Raw genomic sequence first — 20842 nt, forward strand, 5'->3', positions numbered from 1 at the left:
TATAAAATTTGCCATACAGAACACAATGGAGTGATACCTTTGAAGTACTAAAATAAACAAAAAGGTTAACTGAGGGAAAGTTATACTCTATACTCAGGGAAAGCACCTTCAAAAATGCAGAAGAAATATAGAAGTATCAAATATCATGGAGAAGAAACAAGCCTTCTCTACTACATCCTATCTGAATACCTGGACCAAAGAACCCATAAGCACAAGAAATGATTAGTTTACATCATTACTATTTGGGTATAATTCGTTATGCAAACATAGTAAGTAGAACAATGGTCTATACAACCTTACCTCTAGTTTTGCTTCCTCCAACCCACCCTTCTTATTGATACTGGAGTGAATTTTTATAAAGCACAAATCTGATCATGTTGCTCCCTCTGTGAAGTCAAAATCCTTATCTGTTCCCATTTGCCATCAAGGAAAATCAAAACTTCTTAATTAGGTCCTCAAATCCTCTCTGATCCAGGCTCTGCATGTTTATCCAGTCTTTTCTCACAGCACTCTCCCTCATACCTTTTGTTCTAGCCATGTCAAGCAGCAAGAAAACCCTTAAAATGGCATACTTACTCTTCATTCTATAATGGTTTATGAATTACCAAAACTAGATATGCTTTCCTCTGGGCTAGACCCTACTTTGATTCTTAATTTAAAAAAACTAACTCCTCTCCTGTGAAAAATGCAAAAAATCTGACTCTGCTTTTATTCTTTAGTGCAGTATGAAGAATAACCTAGTATTACCATTGCTGCTTTTATAATTCTGAGAAGAGTAATAGTCTTAAATCATCTAAGGGCGCTGAACCCCACAGTGGAACTGGCATTTGGGGAGGTATAACAAAAGGACTACCCAATAACTGAAACTGAGCCTCTGCCAGTGGGACCACTGGGAAGGATGATGAATACTCAACCTCTTTTTTTCCCAGGCCAGAAATTGTAAGCTAAGCTTGTTAGCCAATCACAATACTCACATATCACTAATTAAGAGTCAATGGTGAATCCAATTATATCATTCTTAGGCTCTTCAGCTCTGAAAAGAGCAAGTTTCTATTTTTCCCCTATTCTTTGATAAAAACATTTTAACAAAAGAAACAAGTAATATTTTCAGCCCAAGGGAGTCTTTTCACAGATATTTTTAAAAATACTGTATGTTTTATTATCTAGCTTCTGGGAGGAGACACAGAAATCCTTGCAGCAATTTGCTTGGAAACAACAGACAGTAGTCACAGTCCGCTGATCCTAGAGAGAAAGAGGGAAACTGACTGAGATTGATTGTCCTTGGTAAAGTCTGAGGGTCTTAGGCTCAGGAAGGGATTTTACCAAAGACACATGCCTTTTGCACCCACTGCTCCCTCTGTCTAAAAGAGCGTTCTTTCACTCAACTGACTCCAAAACCTTCCTTCAAAATTCAGCTCTGACATCTCTGCTTTTCAAATAATCATTAAATATGCATCAAGGGCCCACTATATTCTGGCCATTATAGCAGGTAGTATGGATGCAGAGAGGAATGAGGCCTCAATTTTTCTGCATTCATGAAGCTTAACAAATTCTGAACTCCTCCTAAGCTCCTCCTGGAAGCCTTCCTTCACCTCTGTAGGCTAAATTTAACTAAAGTTCACCCTCAACAAATGTTTCCATAATATGCTGTGTTTTTCTGTTAGGGCACATTTTATTGTAATTATCTGTTGACTTGTCTCCCTTATTAGAGTCTTGTTAAAGTCTGGACTCTGTTTTATTTCTGTCTCTTTGACACCTAGGCTTGTACCCAGCAATGTCAATAAATGTTATTTTTTTAATTAAAGAAAAAGCAAATTTTTAAAAGAGGGTGGTTAAGATGATCTAATTGCCTTGTTAAATGTAACAGAAGATGTAGATTAAATGCTAGAAATAAGATAAATAACATATAATAATAATTTTTAGATATTTCTACCTGTGGATCACAATGCATATAACACGCTAAAGCTTTACAAAGCTAAAGATCCTACACACATTTTAGTTAGAAAGTAAGGCCGGGCGTGGTGGCTCACGCCTGTAATCCCAGCACTTTGGGAGGCCAAGGCGGGCGGATCATGAGGTCAGGAGTTCGAGACCAGCCTGGCCAATAAAGTAAAACTCTGTCTCTACTAAAAATACAAAAATTGGCTGGGTGTGGTGGCACGCACCTGTAGTTCCAGCTAATTCAGGAGGCTGAGGCAGAAGAATCGCTTGAACCCAGGAGACAGAGGTTACAGTGAGCTGAGATCACGCCACTGCACTCCAGCCTGGGCGACAGAGCAAGACTCTCTCCAAAAAGAAAGAAAAGAAAATTCACACTAATGTTCCATAAAAATTCTGGCATTGTGATAAATAATTCAGAATCACAGGAAAAAATTGTAAAGAACAACTGAATACCTAAGATAAATGAAAAAAGGAAAGGAGAAGCCAGAAATAATTTGATAACAAAAATTTTAAAATAAAAACCATCTAAAGAAAGAACACTAAATTCCTTACAAGTGATTTTTATCTATTTTTCTTACTACAGCAACAAAATAACAGAGTAGAATAAATATTAAAGTAATACAGAAAGGCAATTCTTTCCTTTAGAAATGCCTCCTTTATAACTTTTCAGAGTTGGTTACCTTTGACTGAATATGCTAAATAATATAGAATAAAAATTTCATCATTTAGGGTATAGTCTTATATATGAAAGCAAAAGGCATTACACTATTTCCCAATCTACCTATACAACTGACATGAAGTACTTATATCAGTGCTTTAAACCATCCTGAACAGCAGCAAAAAATAGTAAGCTTAATTAGGCTTTACCAATATACTAGTTGTTTACTAACAGATAAATTCTCAATTTGGAAAAGTCAACCATTACATATCTCTAAATGGAAGGCCTTTTTGGTAATTTACATGACTCAATTTAATAACACACTCCTGTATATAACATACATTCCATTTTTTCTAAGTGTATCTACATTTATAATGTGAGCTAATGCTGTAATAAAAATCAATCAGGTAGGGGTTAGGAACAAGTTGGTAAGGCGGCTGTGAATATAAAAGCAACAGGAGGATCCTTGTGGTTCTATATCTTGACTGAGGTAGAGGATTTATAAACCTACATATATGATAAAAATCACACAAAACTAAATACACACACACAAGTACAAGTGAAACTGGGAAAATATGAATAATATCAGTAGATTACATCAAGGTCAATATCCTGGTACAGTTATTGTACTGGAGTTTTGCAATATTTTACCATTAGGGGAACTAGGGAAAAGGTACATGAGATCTCTCTGTATTATTTCTTACAACTGCATGTGAATCTACAATTATCTCAAAGTAAAAAGTTTAATGAAACATGTCAATCTGGCACAATTTGCTCTGTGACCACAATAATTCACAACCATCCCAATATAAAATATACTCACCCCGTCCCCATAATCGCCTAAGCATCTTCCTAATTACAGCATTAGTTCAAAATCCAGGATCTAATCACCTAAATCAGGTTAAGATGCAAATGAAGTACTTGGGTACTGCACGTGAAGTACCATTCCTCTCAATCTGAAGACCAGTGAACTAAAGAGACAAATTCTCTGCCTCCCACACATCCAAAACACCTACTTATTCAGGGACAAGATAATCGCAATAGAAACTCCCTTTCAAAAAGGTGACTGGTGCATAGGAGGAAACAGGAAGCATGTCAATGTTACCAGTTTATAATAATTCTGATATACAGAAGGACACATGTAACCAGTACCTTGATCAGAACCCAGTCCTACTCAATGAAAGTACTTCTCTGTGTTCTGGGCCCTGCTTGCTAGCCTCTTGTTTCCTCCATCTGAGTCATGCTTCCTTTTCCATAAAAAAAGCAGCCCATGTTTGCGACTGAGTTTCTCAGCTTGTTTTCTGCTTACAGAAGTTTGGGTATCCAAGAGCCTCTTTTCAATTTGTGTAGTCTTGGTCCCTCTTAGTCCAGGCTAATATAATTCTTTTAAAAACTTTATAGGTTTCTACGCCTCAACTTATAATTATTTTAAAAACTTTATATGTTTCTATGCATCAATTTATAAATTCACTCATTCAGGCCAAAGTCCTTCTCTACCTTGGGCTCCCTGTGAGGCTGCTGTGGAATAAAGCCCTTAAGATTATTAGAAGCCCTTTTGCTTAACAGAGAGGAACTAGGAGGCATGCCCTAAAGATACTTGGATGGCCTTTTGTGTGTCTGAAAGGGTCTATGAGGCACCACCTCACATCTCTGAGGACTTAACAAAGGTTTTATAGTTATACCTTAGTTTCATCTCTGCCCTGAGACCACATTTTCCTAACTCTGCTCTGCATTTGACCTTTGTTCTGAGGCCCTTTTTTGCTTTGAGAATCCTTTGTTTGAAAACAAGAATTCCGTTTGTAGTTCAGTTTTCTCTATCCACGTATCATGAGACAAGACTAAAAGAAACAGCTGACACTTTAGATATTCTGCCTGGGAATCTCCTTTGCAAATCCATAATTTCATTAGTGGTCCACTGGTTCATTTTCTATTTTCCATGTTACCCTGGGTGATGGTTTTGCAAAATTTGCTACCACTAGATAACAGAGATCTTCTTACTTCTAGTATCAAGTAACACTGTCATTACTGTCTTTCAATCCCTCACCATCAGTCTCCATGAGTCCCTTCCAAGCTTCACGAACAGTCTTTCCACCCACCAGCTGGTCCTATGCACTTTAGGTTTTGTTACAGCAACACCCCACTTCCAATATTAAATTCTGTTATGATTATCTATTGCTGTATAACAAACCATCCCAAACTTAGTGGTAGAAAAAAATAACCTTTTATTATGCTCATGGGTTCTCCAGTTTAGGACTCTGGACAGTGAATGGAGAAAATAATGGCTGTCTCTGCAGACTCCATAATGTCTGCTCATTTGTGAAGACGCAAACTGCCAGGGGTTTCTCCACTCAGGTGGCTGGTGCCCAGGCTCAGATGATTAGAAGGCTAGGCTCATGTTACTGGAAGGCTTAAACTGTTTATTTGGGACTGGACTTACCACAGAATGGTGACATGGTTTTAAGACAGAGCAAGAAGGCACAGCCAGAAAGCATTCCAAGAGACCAAAGGAAAAGCCTCAAGGCTTCTTCTGACCCAGCCTCAGAAGTTACATACCATCACTTCCACTCCATTCTATTACAAGCAAGTCATTAAGACCAGCCTAGATTCCGCAGACTGGCATGATCACATTGCAGAGGAGCATGTTGCATGGCAAGTACTCTCACCATCTTTGGAAAAGGTAAAAAGCCACAATGGATATGAAAATACTGATCAGGCTCAAGGTAAAAACTGTTGAGGCTTAAACTAATGACTATTCTAAAGTGACAGTAATACATACCATAAAAACAATGTACTAAAATCATTTCTCAAAAGATACTAGAAAATTATGATGGCCGGGTGCGGTGGCTCAAGCCTGTAATCCCAGCACTTTGGGAGGCTGAGACGGGCGGATCACGAGGTCAGAAGATCGAGACCATCCTGGCTAACACGGTGAAACCCCATCTCTACTAAAAAATACAAAAAACTAGCCAGGCGAGGTGGCGGGCGCCTGTAGTCCCAGCTACTCGGGAGGCTGAGGCAGGAGAATGGCATGAACCCGGGAGGCGGAGCTTGCAGTGAGCTGAGATCCGGCCACTGCACTCCAGCCCAGGCGACAGAGCGAGACTCCACTTCAAAAAAAAAAAGAAAGAAAGAAAGAAAGAAAATTGTGACAACTATTCATTATTAGGTTCACCTCTTATGATAAATTATCTGAATCCTTATTGTGTTTTTACTAGTTAAATTTTATAAAAAATAGTTCTATGGTCTCTACTACATGATACTATAATTTTGAAAACTACAATGAGCATATACAAATAAGGTTCTGAATATCCTTCTGAATAGTTTAGTGTTTCTAAACAATTTACACAAACAAAATTAGAGCCTAATAAGAAAATATATGCGGCCGGGTGCGGTGGCTCAAGCCTGTAATCCCAGCACTTTGGGAGGTCGAGACGGGCGGATCACGAGGTCAGCAGATCGAGACCATCCTGGCTAACACGGTGAAACCCCGTCTCTACTAAAAATACGAAAAACTAGCCGGGCGAGGTGGCGGGCACCTGTAGTCCCAGCTGCTCCGGAGGCTGAGGCAGGAGAATGGCGTGAAGGCAGAGATTGCAGTGAGCTGAGATCCGGCCACTGCACTCCAGCCTGGGCGACAGAGCGAGACTCCGTCTCAAAAAAAAAAGAAAATATATGCAAACCGTCATTGAAAATAATTGACCACATTGTACTGAGGGAAAAAATACATGTTACTCTGTACTACTGACATTCCAAGAAGTGTAACAGGTGAGCAGGCTACTTAGAAAAATACAGGCTGTGAAAAGAAAATGTTATTAAGAAAATCATAAAGAAAAAATTATATATTTACTATGCATTAAGGGGAAGTGGATCATTGTAAAGTTCTTTAGCAATCTCATTTACACGTGATAAAAGGTTTTCAGGCCTGCTGGCATAGCTATAGTGATGGCCTCATGACTTTTCTTTTTTTTTCCTACAGTGGTCCTATGCTCTTTATACAGCAAAAAAGAACAAGATTTTTCCTGGCAAATCACTTGCCATGTAACCTGAAAAGAAATTCTTAAATGTTTATACTCACTCTTATCAAATCATCATTAACTAAATTAGCCAAAAAGTGGTGTGCTTTGTACTGACCACATTACAGTAATGGTAGGAAAACCCATGAGAAAATCAACTTTAATAAGAAAATGGGACTGAGGTACTTTCTAGAATTATTGGACATGACTAGTAGGGAGCAAGTTCCAATTTATCCTTCTGTATTCTAAAAATTTTTAGCTGATCCAAGACAAAAAGAAATCTTTCATTCCCCCTGGAGAAAAAGAAAGAAGATAGGTATGGTAATTTAAACTGTACAAAGGTATGGTAATTTAAACTGTACGAACTAATTATCTGTCAAATATAAACATGATGCATCAGCTTGCATGTCTTGCTTACATTTTTAATATCCTGAGTAAGTTCAATTTGGCCACAAGGCTACCATGATGTCACTTCCAGATAAAGTGGCAGCAAAGACCTTGAAAATTAAGTGTTTCAATTCATAATACAAAACAAAATGTTACTTTCTTTAAAACATATGTTTTAGAGGCACTAAGGGATAATTTTAGATGTTATTGAACATGTAACATGTTATAAGATAGTGTATTTTCCATTGAAAATGAAAATACTACTTCAGAAATGTGTTAAATGAAACTCCCCAAAGATTTCAAATTTCACAAAAATTTACTTTTTGCTTATTTTTAAATATTTCGGGCCAGTTTAATTAAAAAGTATTTTTCCCTACTAGCTTAGAATATCTAAATTACAAAAATTAAAACCTTAGACTGAATTACTGTTTACCCTTATAAATCTGTTTTAACTGATTCAATTCACTGACTCCCTCAACAGAGTTCTTATGCTCTTATTCTTGACAGCCCTACTATAGTAAAATAAGTACAGAGTCTATCTTCTTATACTTTACTCAAGAAAAAATATGCACAAATTTTTTCTCTAGAAATATTTAATGACATGATAAATTATTCCTTCTTTAGATTTCTAATTAACTTCCATTGTCAGTACAAAAAAATTAAAAGGGCTTCACAGGAATTGCAGTTCAACTTTAAAAAGTCCTAAATGTCTTTCTTTTAACAATCTAAATTAAATAAATCAATTCTAGTTCCCTAACCATCTCCCTTTATTACTATTCTAGTCTTTCAATATGAGTGAGGTAAGCAACTGCTGCCCTTTGCACCAGACAGGGGCTAAAAACCCATAAGAACTATACATATGTTTGAATTACTATATGCAACTATCACTTCATAAACTTCCTAAAATAAGGGAAAAAAATCCTACTAGGATTTTTTAACTTCAGAGTAATTTACTGAGATAATTTATTTGTTTCAATTTAGTCTTGCTATTACTTTAACACTTTGAAAATTAAGAAAAAAGAAGGGAAAAACATTTTAACTTAGTAGTTTGAATGAAAAGCACACCAGGCAAAGCACTGAAAGCCAGTCTCACAATTTCACTGGGATAGTACTCACTAAGAGGCAGAGCTTGGTTTTCTCCCTGAATGACGGGAGAGCTTTCAGAGGCAGAAGCAGAAATATTAGAAGAAAACCTAACTTTTCCCACTGGTGGAAACTATCAAGGTTGACTACTGTTTAATAGAATTTAAATGGGGGAAAAAAGGTTGAGAACAGATTCAAAGAGTATCTGGGAAACAGATCCAAACAGGTTGGTCCCTGAGCAAAGGCACAAATCATTTTATTCTGGAAATGAGCATCTCTCAGATAAGAAAGAGAAATTCATCCAACTAGATGCACAATTTTGACCCAGGAAAATCTAGGAGCTGACTAAGAGTAACTAAAGGAAACTAGTATTAAAAAGCAGGAAAGTTCCCTAAGTAACACCTGCTATTAAAACCTCAGAGGCACTGAGGAAACTAAACCCAAACATTCAATAACACAAAAGCCTAGTTTCTCTCAAAGGCAGAATTAGTCTGAAAGTCCCAGCAAGTGAAAAGCTGATGAAAACTAAGCAGTAAAAGGCAGCTGAATAGCTGGGAGAACCTCTGAGGCCAGCTAGCAAAGTGCCCTCCCATTCATTGTGACCTCCCAGAGAGACCATTTAAAAAGTGAGAGGGCTCCAAGGACACCACAAGTTTTACCAGACATAGCAGTGGTGCCAGGTCAATCCTATCGTGGTCTGAACTCAAAGATGTCTGAACTCTGATCCAGACAAGATAGAAATTAAGCAAGAAGGTATTCTAAATCATTCTTACAATGATTTGGGAACTTACAATGTCCCACCCATTTGACTCTCCCCATAACTTCCTAAATAAATAAGAATGTGAGTGTGGAAACAAAAACAGGTAGCTTCCATTTATATTCCAAATGTAAAATCTTGTTGAGCTTCCCAATCCTCTTTAGCCTTCTCAGTGTTATTGTTACCTCTTGTATTTCTCTGTCGTGAATGAAGTTAGAATCCTACACATAAAGAAAAGCATAGGCCTCTGAGAGGAAAAACTGACAATGGAAAGAAAAGATCACTGGTTATATTACTGGTCTGGAAAAGATAAGGCTATATAGGCAGGTGGCCTATGATGAAATAGGTCCCACAGAGTTAACTTACAGCAAGCTCCCAATGTTGTTTCACAAGAATATTCCAGGCTAGAGAAAAAAGTAAAAAGCCAGCCTTGTGTATTATGGCTGTGATAAGATTTGCATATGGAAAATATCCTCATAGTTTCTAATATACACACTGAATTAAGGCGTACTATTGTAAAGAAGATAGACGTCAGTTTGTGATATCTGAAGACTTTCTATTTCCTTTATGTATCTGGGCTTTTGTCCATAATAAAAACTATAATATGACCTCATTTCTAAGGTATTTTCCTTTATTTTCCCTTCTCGTATCTCTCTTAGGGGTGGCAAAAATAGGACAATGATGAGAATGAGGGCTGCGCTAAGGTAATAAGCAGGACAAGACAACAATCAAAGGAAAGCAAGAAGTAATATTGAAAGAATCACATAAGAGTGGTACAATGTTCCCGCAGAATGGGGGGCACCTCATTCAGAAATAGTATGCCTGAAGAATGTATATTCTTTCATTTATCCAGCCATTCTTTCATCAAATATTTATTGAGTGCCAACTAAGTACAAACCACTAGGCTATCAAATTGAACATGATGTATTTTTACAGTCTTTAAATATGCTTACCTCCCTAAGGTATGAGAATTTTTATACTGCTCTTTACTTAACTGGTAATTCAATACATGCTTGCTAAAATACAGCTACAATGAAGAAAGGGCTAATACGTTGAGAGATTTCCCTACCTATTAATTTAAGTTTCCAAAACTTCTGGAAGAAGCCATGAATCATTTAAGTCCATTTACTTTTTTCCCTAAATTTGAATCCAATTGTCCCCCTTATACAATTGGATTACCTTGACTACCTTCTAAAATGAAATTGTGCCCTATAAAAATCATTCAGCCATTGACATAGTTTGAGTTTCAAGTCTTGCTTCAACAACCACAAACAGCTTTTAAATATCTTAGGTACTCAAGATAGTATGTTCACACCAAACAAATTAGTTGCCCTGGGATGCAGAGTTCAAGCTGAAGCATTCTGAAACAGTGAACAGCTTTGGGAAATGTACTGGGTTACAGAACATAACAGTTACGCTGTCTAAGTCAGTCTACCTAGTGTGGTAAGTATTGACCTCTCACTGAGTTGTATTTTCCCTTGTTTTCATGCTAGTCTCTTCCTTCCTATCACCCCTTAAATGTGAGCCTTTTTCGCACCTTTCTATCCCCAGGCCTCAATTCTTATTTTACCTTTACTACTTCATTAATTTAACCCACTCTTATCCCTTATTCCACTTTCTCTATGTTCTTCCTCCCTAATTTCAGATTTCTGCTAAGCATATCACAAGTCCATATCATCAGCCACATTAATTACAAATTATTTTTAATCTTTCTCTCTTCCTCAGTACTTACAACTAGACAATCTCTTTTCTTCTTCATTTTCATTCATCATTTTCCATTTTATCTGTCACCACTTTAATTCAGGGGCTGAATTTTCACCGCATATCAACACTATTAGAATAGCCTCCTCACTGCGTTGGCCTTTAGTCCTTGTCTTTCTTCAGGCTTCATCATGCCCTCAGATTCATGATCCTAAAATATAATTTGCTATTTTTTGAATATGCTAAAAAAATGACTATGGCAGACGGAGCGAAAGTTTCATCCAGTGTAGTTGGAAAAGTACTAGATGAAAAATTGGAAAACCTGAATTTTTGTGGTTAAACCACACTCAGTCTTTAAATAATGACATGTCCTTCACCCCTCCAGGTACCAGATTTCTTATCTATTCAAATGACTAAAATAAGCAGTTTTCAAACTTTTTTATTTAAAGTTTTTGAACTGTAATGGATTGAGATGTTGTAAATGAATAAAAGAGATTTTTTTAAATGAAAATTATTACTCAAAGAGTTTACCAAGAACCCTTAATTCTAGAATGGGGGTGGGGGTTTGAGTCAGATGCAGAAATAGCTATTGTAATGCTTTTGGAAACGATGAAGACGTTACCTAAGGCATCCAAAGTGGGATTACAGAGGAAAAGACAGTGTTCAGGCAATGATTTGGAAGTTTTGATAACTAGTTGGAGGTAAAGAAGAACAATAAAGAGGATAAAAAGGAAAGTCATTTATGTCATGGGTAACTGATTATATGGAGAGTCAATTTAATTAGAAAGAGAAAATAGAAGGAATTTGGACAGGGGAGAACTGAAATGCTTTGGTTAAAAGAGAAGGAAGCCAAGAACCTCTATGATTGGGTGTTCTCTCATTCCTAGGCACCATCTATGGCCCTTCCACGATACTCCAGGGATTCAGGGACTTCAGCATGAAACCACTTTTAAGTGGGATAATTTCACAATCTCCTTACAGTTTTAAAATTCTACCATCTGTTAGCTAAGAACTGATCCTGTGTTTGATTTTTCTACTCTAGTGAAACAGCTCAGCTTAGTGTTCCTTAAATATCCCTTATATTTTTCCAACTTCATCCAGTTTCTCTGATACACCTTCCCCAGCACTTCTCTTATCCAAATCCTAGTCATCATTCAAAAGCCAGTGCACATTTGCAGCATTTAAACCTATATAGTATAGGGTTATCTGTTTACACTCATAGCAGTTAACTCTTCATGTACACAGCTCGTGTACGTTTCCAGACAGATTATGAATCCCTAAAGGGGGAAATTTTTATAAATCTTTGCACCTCCCGTAGCTTCAATCCAAGTAATTTGCACATAAATAGGTTTTCAAAAAAAAGTTAATAAACAAATGATAGAAGTGACAGTGGGAGGAGGCAGACAAATGCCTCCTCCCTGGTGTATCCCTGGTGAAACCCCACCTCCAAGACAAAGACAGTTTAAAGCCTGAAAGCCAAGCTAAAGGTCAAACCCACTGACTAGATTGAGAATCTGTCTTCCCATTTGGTACATTTTTCTCTGCTTGATTCCCAGCATTCAACTATTTTACATACACCTACCCTTCCTGAATTGGTTTTTTACACTGTTGTGCCCCTCCTTGAGTAGCGTCTTTAACCTTTTTTGCATACTCACAAACCAATCAAAATGCATTCCCCTCTTCTGAGCCCATAAAGCCCTGGGCTCAGCCACACTGGGAGAGAAACCACCTCATTGCAAGTGTTCAACCACCCTTGCATACTCTTTCCACTGAGAACTGTTTCATTGCTCAACAAAATTCTTCTCAGCCCTTCTCACCCTTCAATTGTCAGTGTATCATCATTCTTCTTGGATGTGGGACAAGAACTCAGGAACTACCAAATGCAGGTACAAGCTATAACACAGTTGGGCTGGGGCATGCCCAGACCAGCCACAGACTGAGCTGTTGTGCAGGCAGGCCAAGTGGGTGGACCACTTCCTGCGGCAGGCAGCATGGTCGAGCAAGACCTGGCGGGGAGGTGGCATCACCAGCCAGAGGTTCCCAGCTTGCAAAGTGACTGAGGAAAATTTGTGTCAGAAGAATGATCCTAAATTATGTCTACCAAAATCACTTCCCTCAAGGATAATCCTCCCCACAGCATAGTTACATTTGTTAGTAGTTGTGCCCTTGTCTTCTTTAAAAAGATATTAACAAATGTATACATTTTTAAGGTTAAGTTTGACTTTGATAAGAAAAACTTTAAAACCACCTTGAAAATATCTGTACCTTCTTTTACAAGAGATTCTGAGACTTTCCTTCTAGAGAGTTTAAAGCACCTGATCTTCGGGAACTGATAATATCTATCTACTGTGGCTGGCTGCAAAAAATTCCTTGTATTATAAGAGTAGTTGTTTGTGATTTTAAACCCAAGAGACAATGGAAAGCATATGACATATATGTAGAATAAAAGAAATTAACACTAAAAATAAATGCAACAAAATTTATAGACATTTCATGAAGTCTGAAAATAGATAACCTAAGCTGGGCGTGATGGCTCACGCCTGTAATCCCAGCACTTTGGGAGGCCAAAGCGTGCGGATCACCTGAGGTTGGGAATTCGAGACCAGCCTGACCAACATGGAGAAATGCTGTCTCTACTAAAAATACAAAAATTAGCCAGGCGTGGTGGCACAGGCCTGTAATCCTAGCTACTCGGGAGGCTAAGGCAGGAGAATCACTTGAACCCGGGAGGCGGAGGTTGTGGTGAGCTGAGATCATGCCATTGCACTCCAGCCTGGGCAACAAGAGCAAAACTCCATCTCAAACACACACACACACACACACACACAGATAACCTATTCTTGTTAGTACAAAATAGAGTGTCACATCATTATAGCTCTATCCATTATTTCTGGCTAAGTAACTATTATTTATCTCATAGTATACATTCCATCAAAGACACAATACTTGAAATTGTGAGGCTTTCGTTTATTTAAAAAAGATATAAACCTCTAATCTCAGTTGCCAACCCCCATCAAAACCAAGAGAACACAATAATTCAAATCTATAGTTTGGGGTAAGTGAAAGGTGAGTTTTGCTAATGATTTTTTGTTTCTTTCCTTCATACCCAAGGGAAAAGAATAAAAGTAAGAGATATATTCACTTTTCCAAGTTGCCCAAAATACAATCATTTTAAATGAAGCTGGATAAAAAGTAAAAAGTAAAGAAGTGGCTATAAAAATGTGGCTCTACAAATCTAAGGTATTTAGATACATTTTTACTTAAAAAAAGCTTTAACTTATTTTCTATGATTTCTACATTTTCCATAGTAAGTTGTAAATTTTATGAATCTTACATCTCCAATTATAAGTTAAAAATGCATGCTATTTTTGAAAGAATATCATGTTTTTTAAATTTTTTGGTACTATTGGCAGCAATCACAGCCAGTGTAACATCAGCATGAAAATAGTAAGGAATAAAGATCTTCCCATTATCATCTTTTCACATTTACCAGAAACTAGATTATAATTTTAAACTATTTCAGTGAGAGAAAGGGGCTTATGATGTTTGTTTAAAATACATACTTTGAAAAAAATACATCATCTTTACAATAAAATGAATTTTAAATAAAGTCACCTGTTCTGTTTCTCTCTTTTCCACATTAGTTTCTTCATTTATTTCTTTATGGATTTCAGAAATCCATATCTATATAAAATTCTAGTCTTACAATATAAATAAATTCTGGAAATCCATTGTACAACATAGGGCATATGATTAACAATACTATATTGCACACTTAAAAATTTCATAAGAGGGTATATCTTATGTTAAGTACTCTTACCACAAAAGGGAAAAAATAAAGCAAAAAGGGGAGAACTTTTGGAGGTGACAGATAAGTTTATGGCATTTGTTGTGATGATGGTTTCATGGGTGCATACTAATCTCCAAACACATCAAGTTTACACATTACATATGTACAGCTTTTTGTATGTCAATCATACCTCAGTAACATGGTTAAAAATAAATTTTAGAATGGCTCAAAATTACAACTATTCAGTTTATGGATGTCTCTCAATATGTGCACATACAAAAAACAACAGATGTCTTTCATAAGAAATGCTAAATGCCTGTGCGTGTAACATGGTAAATTTAAATTTTATTTCATTAAGTTTTTAGTTTCCAATCTCAGAAGAGTGATTAGAACTCACTGAAAGATGAAATTTAATCTGTTTTAAAGTAACTTTCCTGAAAATGAAAGAATTAATAATTGCAGATATTTGGAAAATACAGTAATATATACGGACAAAAATAAAAATCATGTATCCCAATATCAAAAGATAGTCATTTTAACATTTTGGCCTATTTCAAATTAACATAATTATTTATTATTTACCTCATTATGCCTCCAGTAATTCTTTTAAAAAGTAGTTTGTCAATATTCATTCAATCTTATAGATAGGAAGTAACTATAAAATAATAAGACTAATTTTAAACATTTATACATGCAAGTGAACATTTTTAATGCTAAAAATGCAGCTACTGCAGAAAGTATTTTTTAGAATGCTTCCTTGAGTACTTTATGTTAAATTATTAAAGTATTTTAAAATTCAGGAGGTAAACATATTAATTACCATTATAGAAGTAATTCTGTAATAAATTCAAATGCAGAATATAACATTCTAGAATTTTACCAGAATCTTATTGTTTGTTCCTGTGTTTTCCATTTTCTTCCCCAAGTCTTTCAAACTATTATATTTACATGTTAGAAATAAATTTGTTAATCATTTTCACAAATTATCTACTATTAAGAATTTAGGAAATCCTATTCATGAAAATTACCATAGAAGAAATTAATGTATTTTTTAAAAATCCAATTGTAATATAAAATCATGTAGGTCAAACTCTATTTTTTCACCAACCTGCAATTAAAAAACAAATCAGAGATGTATTACCACGAAAAGAAATTGGTTTTAAGATGTAATAAAAATGGCATCCAAGAATAAATCAAATCTCTTAAAATATTTAAATTAAAATTAAACATCTGATACAATGTGCTAATATTCATGATGAGTTATAAAATTCAAATACTGATTTTTTTCTAAACTATATTTTCTAAGGACCAAATTACATGGTAAGGGGTTGTTCCTCCTTTAAAATCTACTCGAATTTTACTCCTACCTCTGGCTAATGTTCATTTCCAAAACTTATTTAAATGTATTTCTAAAGGAAATAAATGTGAATACTCTGAAATTTTCAAAGTGTCTCATGAATGCAAAATGATGATGATGATGAAAGTGACTATGACAACAATGATGATCATTTATCTAATGCTTTTAGAAAGAGCTGCTAAATTAGTTCACTTTTCCCCTTAAGATCTCCATGTTGAAAAGTAGGGTACATCTTTCTACAGAATGTAATTTTGGAAAATTATTTATATGATTAATTTCTTAAAATGTAGGCTATCAAATATTGTATCTCCTTTAGCACTCTCTAATGCCATCTAGTTGTCAAAATTAGTGGAGACAACATGTCCCGTAACTGACAGGCCAAATCAAGGCATGCATCTCTTAGTGTAAGGAATAGATGAGATGGGGTACCCCACTCTATCCAATTCCTCATATTCTTCATGGGTGGATCTCTGCTTTATTTCTTCTGTCAATCAACGGTAAAAAAAGAAAATGAGGTTGTTCAGATAAATCCTATGTCTTGGGCCCTGCCTTAACTACTTTTTCTCTACTTTTTATTTGCAGTAGCATCCCTTTCACTCACATTGTTCCCAAGAGCTATTGTTCAGTGCCTATCAAGCTTTATGAGTACAATCAATGTCAGATGAGGTAATCATAAGCACTCTCACTTGAATAAGGTTAGTATACATTTAAAGAATTGCACAGTCCCTGCCAGGTAACCAAGATTTTCACTTCCCACAAGTCTGCATGCTCTTCCTCATGCTGTTTTGGAGGGTATAATTCTTCTGGCCATTTCTACTCTTCAGTGTAAGGCTGAATTATTTTCCTTGGAGGAACAACGTCTTTTTTCCCTTTTGAGTGCTGGTTCTGGTTTTTAAGGCTTTTTACACAGAATGATGCTAGCCTCTACAAACTTGACAAGTATCCCTATGGTTAAGTTTTAGGTACTTACTATCAGTTATTTCCTCAGGCTCCAGCCCCAGTTCTTCCTCTCAACCAGGAAAACTGGATTTCCTCCATCTTAAACTCAATCTGTCACTCTTTTATGGTTAGTTCTGCAAACATGTTTTCCCAGGCCCTTCATAATACCATCTACTCATTCTTATCTTTACTGTTTTTTTTTCTTTTCACAGTTCTACTTTCTGATACTATCAGCTCTCTAAAATCAGATTTGCAGTTCTTCTAAAAACAATGCTTAAGCCAGAGACACTCCACTGCTGTTCCTTAAGAATTAAAAAAAAAAAAATTACATTTTCATTTTTGTACAGAATCTTCTACTCTCTTGTCTGGTATTTCCTTTAATCCACAATAAGTTTTATTTGGGGAAGTGAATTCAGTAGGGAAGATATTTAGCCTTATGATATACAACCAAAAGTTACAAAAGGAGAAGAACAGAGTATTTCTATATTTAATCAAAAATCTTATGTGCCAGGGAGGAATTTATCATTTACAGAAATCTTATAATGAATGTTTTCATAGAATAAAAAAATTACTATATATTTAATTTTCATAAAATCTGAAATTTCCCAAATCAGACATGCTTAAAGATGAGAAATTTCTTTAATAGCTTAGAATTAGGCCTACACTTTATCCTAAGCTTTAACAAGACTCAAATACCCCTTTCTATTTCACATTTAAAGTTATGAGCCTACTTTTCAAGAAAAAAAAGACCAACCAATTTCTTAAGTACCAAAACAACAGATGAGCCAGTGTATTTTTTAAGAGCAGTGGTTACAAAGAAAAATGACAGTATAACTTTGTAAAATTATATGTTAACTTACATAATCATGGAAGGCTTTTGCTTCACTTGAGTGTTCACATGTTTCACGTCTCTCTGGAGCTGCACAGTAGAGATCCCAAAATACACTAAAAAAGTAATCATGGTAACATTAAGAAAACCATACAACACCAATATGAGAAATCACAATTCCAAAAGTAGAAGACATGTTTTTCTTTATACAAAATGTTTCATCTTCAGAACAGATATTTATTTGAAAGACTTAAATGCAGGCAAGTCTCTTCATGCAATAACAGTGCTACCATCTAGTCATCTTTCAGAAATGCTAAGTAAGACTTTCCTAAAAAAATAATTTTATAGCAATAATTTAAAAATTGTCATTCTTATAATTGGCTGTTTATGTGATATAAAACACTTGATTGGAGTAGCTGTAATACTTTCCACTATTTTCCCATGAAGAATAGAAACAGTAAATAATATCCCAATTTAATAATTAAGGAATAAAGTGGTCCATTGATGTTTTTAAAGATAATTTTGTTGTCCAACGCATAGGCCAATACCCTGACCATTAAATTACATTGTTTAAGCAAATATATTTTCTTAAAAATGGTACATTTCCCTGCAATTACCAAAATAGTTTAGTAACTTTGAAAAGACGTCCTAATACCTCTTTTTTTCTCCTATTCAAGAACAGTGGGAAGTGAAGCAAACTATGGGGGGAAAAAATTATGCTCCTTACAAAACATATGGCTCTCGTCATCCTTCCATTACTAAATTAATAATGAGCATAAGCAAGGATTCTAAAATCAGAAAAGCAAATGTTTTAAAGTGTTGGTTATAAATAAAGGCAATTATAATTATCAATAGAATTATTTTTTTATTCCACATTTCCCACTCTATAAAAGTGGAAGGTAGATTAAGACAAGTAGTTAAGAGCACAGGCACTGGAGCAGGACATATCTGAGACAGAGTCAGACCTGCTGATTACCAGCTGTGACAGCCCTTAAGCAAGTTGCTTAAGGAAACACAATTTCCTCCTCTATAAAATGGGGTTTTTGAGAAGATGACATTATGCCATATATGCACAGTGTCTGACATATAACAAGCATATTATCAATAATATCAACACTATAATTAGTTTGCATAAAAGCTTAAAATGCATATATATTTTTAAGGCAGGTCACTGTGGTGAGGGCACACACGATGAGGATACAACAAAACTTGGTAAATTGAAGCCAGACTTTTCATTTCGACCTTCAAAGATTCATTTAGTCTGGATCTCTCTCTCTTCTCAGCTAGGAGAAAACATTCTGCAAGCCTTACAATGCAAAGTTCAGTTCATAATTCAGTAAAGTAAGATTACCCTCAGCAGGGAAAAATGTGAAAAACTGAGTATCGACATTATTTCCTTTCCAGTTTCTATAATAAGCAATAAATAAAATAATAAAAATAAAATTAAGTGAATTTCAATACTTTCAGGAGAGTGAAAGTAGTGAAAGTTATAACTGAAATCCTTGCAGTCCTACTGGGAATAATCAGAACCATAGATAAACAAGGATACAGCTAAAAGTTTTTCACCTAGATCAGGTGTGTTATGCATTACAATGTATTGCAATCATGTTCTTAAAGAACTTCAAAGATCTTAAAACCAAAGTTTTGTAATGTGGTCTTTAAACTGTATTTAATCAAAGAATATTATATGCAGTATTACATGACAAACAATATAATATCTCTGCTTCTTTCCTAATTTCCCTAATTTCCACTCAAGTAACAGAAGACCTCTCTTGAAAATTATTCCAATTACATTACTTTTATAATTCCATTGTAGTACTTTTAAAAGATTATCTCACACAATGGACTGAGGGAAAATAATTTATTGATTTATTGTTGGAGTATACCCTAAGAGTTATTAAATAAACATCAGAAATAATTATTTCTAAATATATAGTTAAATTAAATATTTATCTTATAATAGTAACATTGTTCTACTTCTATTTTTATGTTTGCCTTTATGGATTTAGTGGAAGGTCAAATGTTTGTAAGATCAAGCTTAGAGATTATAAAACAAGTGACTAAAACAGGATAATTTTATAGGTGGTGTTTCTGAGAATCCTGTATTGCTTATACATGATCTTGTTTTACATAGGCAAAGAAATAGCTCCTTTAAAAATATGTCTCACAGCAAGCCTTGCGCTAGGTAGGTCCCATATTTTAGTATCTAGGACAAGTGTGTATTCTTTTCCATACATTTACAATGTCTATTCTATCATTTTAAAGATCAGTAAATCTTCAATTTTAAAAAAGCCCTACTCATCAGCAAAGTTTCATAATTAAGTCTATTATAATCTAGGATATGTTATGAAATTTCAATGATAAAATTAAAAATTAAATACAAATTTAGTTTTACTGCTATGATATTCAAGTTTTAACACATGCCCCATCTATTTTATTAAGCATATGTATGTTCTTCCTTCTAAGAATCACAGGTAGGAAAGACATTTCAAAATTTCATCCGTTTTAGAAAGTTCAATTATATTTTGCCTATTTATAAAACAAGGTTGAGAATCCCTTATCTGAAATTCTAGATAAGGACCAGAAGTGCTTCAGATTTAATTTTTTTTTTTTTTTGGATTTTGAAATATTTTAATTATACTTATACTTAGTGGTTGAGCATCCCAAATCTGAAAATCTAAATTCCAAAAACCTCTAATAAGCATTTCCTTTGAGTTTCACGTTGGCACTCAAAAGTTTTAGATTTTAGATCTCAGGTTTTCAGATTAGGGATGCTCAACTTATATTGTGACTGGTATAATACCACCCTAATATTTGAGAACAATTGGCCATAACATAACGTCAACAACAAAGGCTGTAGTAAGACCAAAATACATGATTTTAGTCCACATTCTGCAATTAATCCATACTTGGTTTTGTGAGCTAGTAGACAAATCACTTAATTATAATGTTATAGCCTTATTTAGAAAATAATGAGGTTAAAATCAGAAGATTTCTATAAACTCTTCATGAATACAAAATGTAAAAACTATATTCTTCTAGTAATATTCAAATATGCATTAAATACTTGGTCTATATAACATGCTGCCTTGCCATACACTACCCGAGAAAATAAAAAGATATGTAATCCATGGCACAAATGTGACTGCTGGTCCAAAACTAGTGATGAATTCAAAATTGCTTGCTCACTTGCCCGAAACTGCTCACTTCACCTAGATGTAGAAGTTACATAGCATATATAAAAATTTCACTAATATTTTTAACAAATGCTTTTAGCTGATATCATGACAATGTGATGATTAGTATACAAAAATGTAGACTCATCTCCTAGAGAAAGAAATAGGCCTTTTAGTTTAGGTAAGTTTCATAGCAATACTTGATTTGTGC

At 35.0% G+C, this 20842-nt stretch overlaps 1 protein-coding gene across 5 annotated transcripts in view; it reads right to left on the reverse strand.

Annotated features, from left to right (window-relative positions):
• The window catches only part of SSBP2 (single stranded DNA binding protein 2), a 336625-nt gene that overhangs the window by 168026 nt on the left and 147757 nt on the right, over positions 1-20842 (reverse strand). For all 5 annotated transcript variants that reach the window (XM_023214970.1, XM_023214972.2, XM_023214974.2 and 2 more), the window contains exon 4: positions 17487-17571. In XM_023214970.1, coding sequence (XP_023070738.1) covers positions 17487-17571 — 85 coding nt within the window. The remainder of the gene's footprint in view (positions 1-17486; positions 17572-20842) is intronic.

Source organism: Piliocolobus tephrosceles, chromosome 4 (genome assembly GCF_002776525.5).
Source record: "Piliocolobus tephrosceles isolate RC106 chromosome 4, ASM277652v3, whole genome shotgun sequence".
In the NCBI taxonomy this organism is placed as follows: Eukaryota; Metazoa; Chordata; class Mammalia; order Primates; family Cercopithecidae; genus Piliocolobus; species Piliocolobus tephrosceles.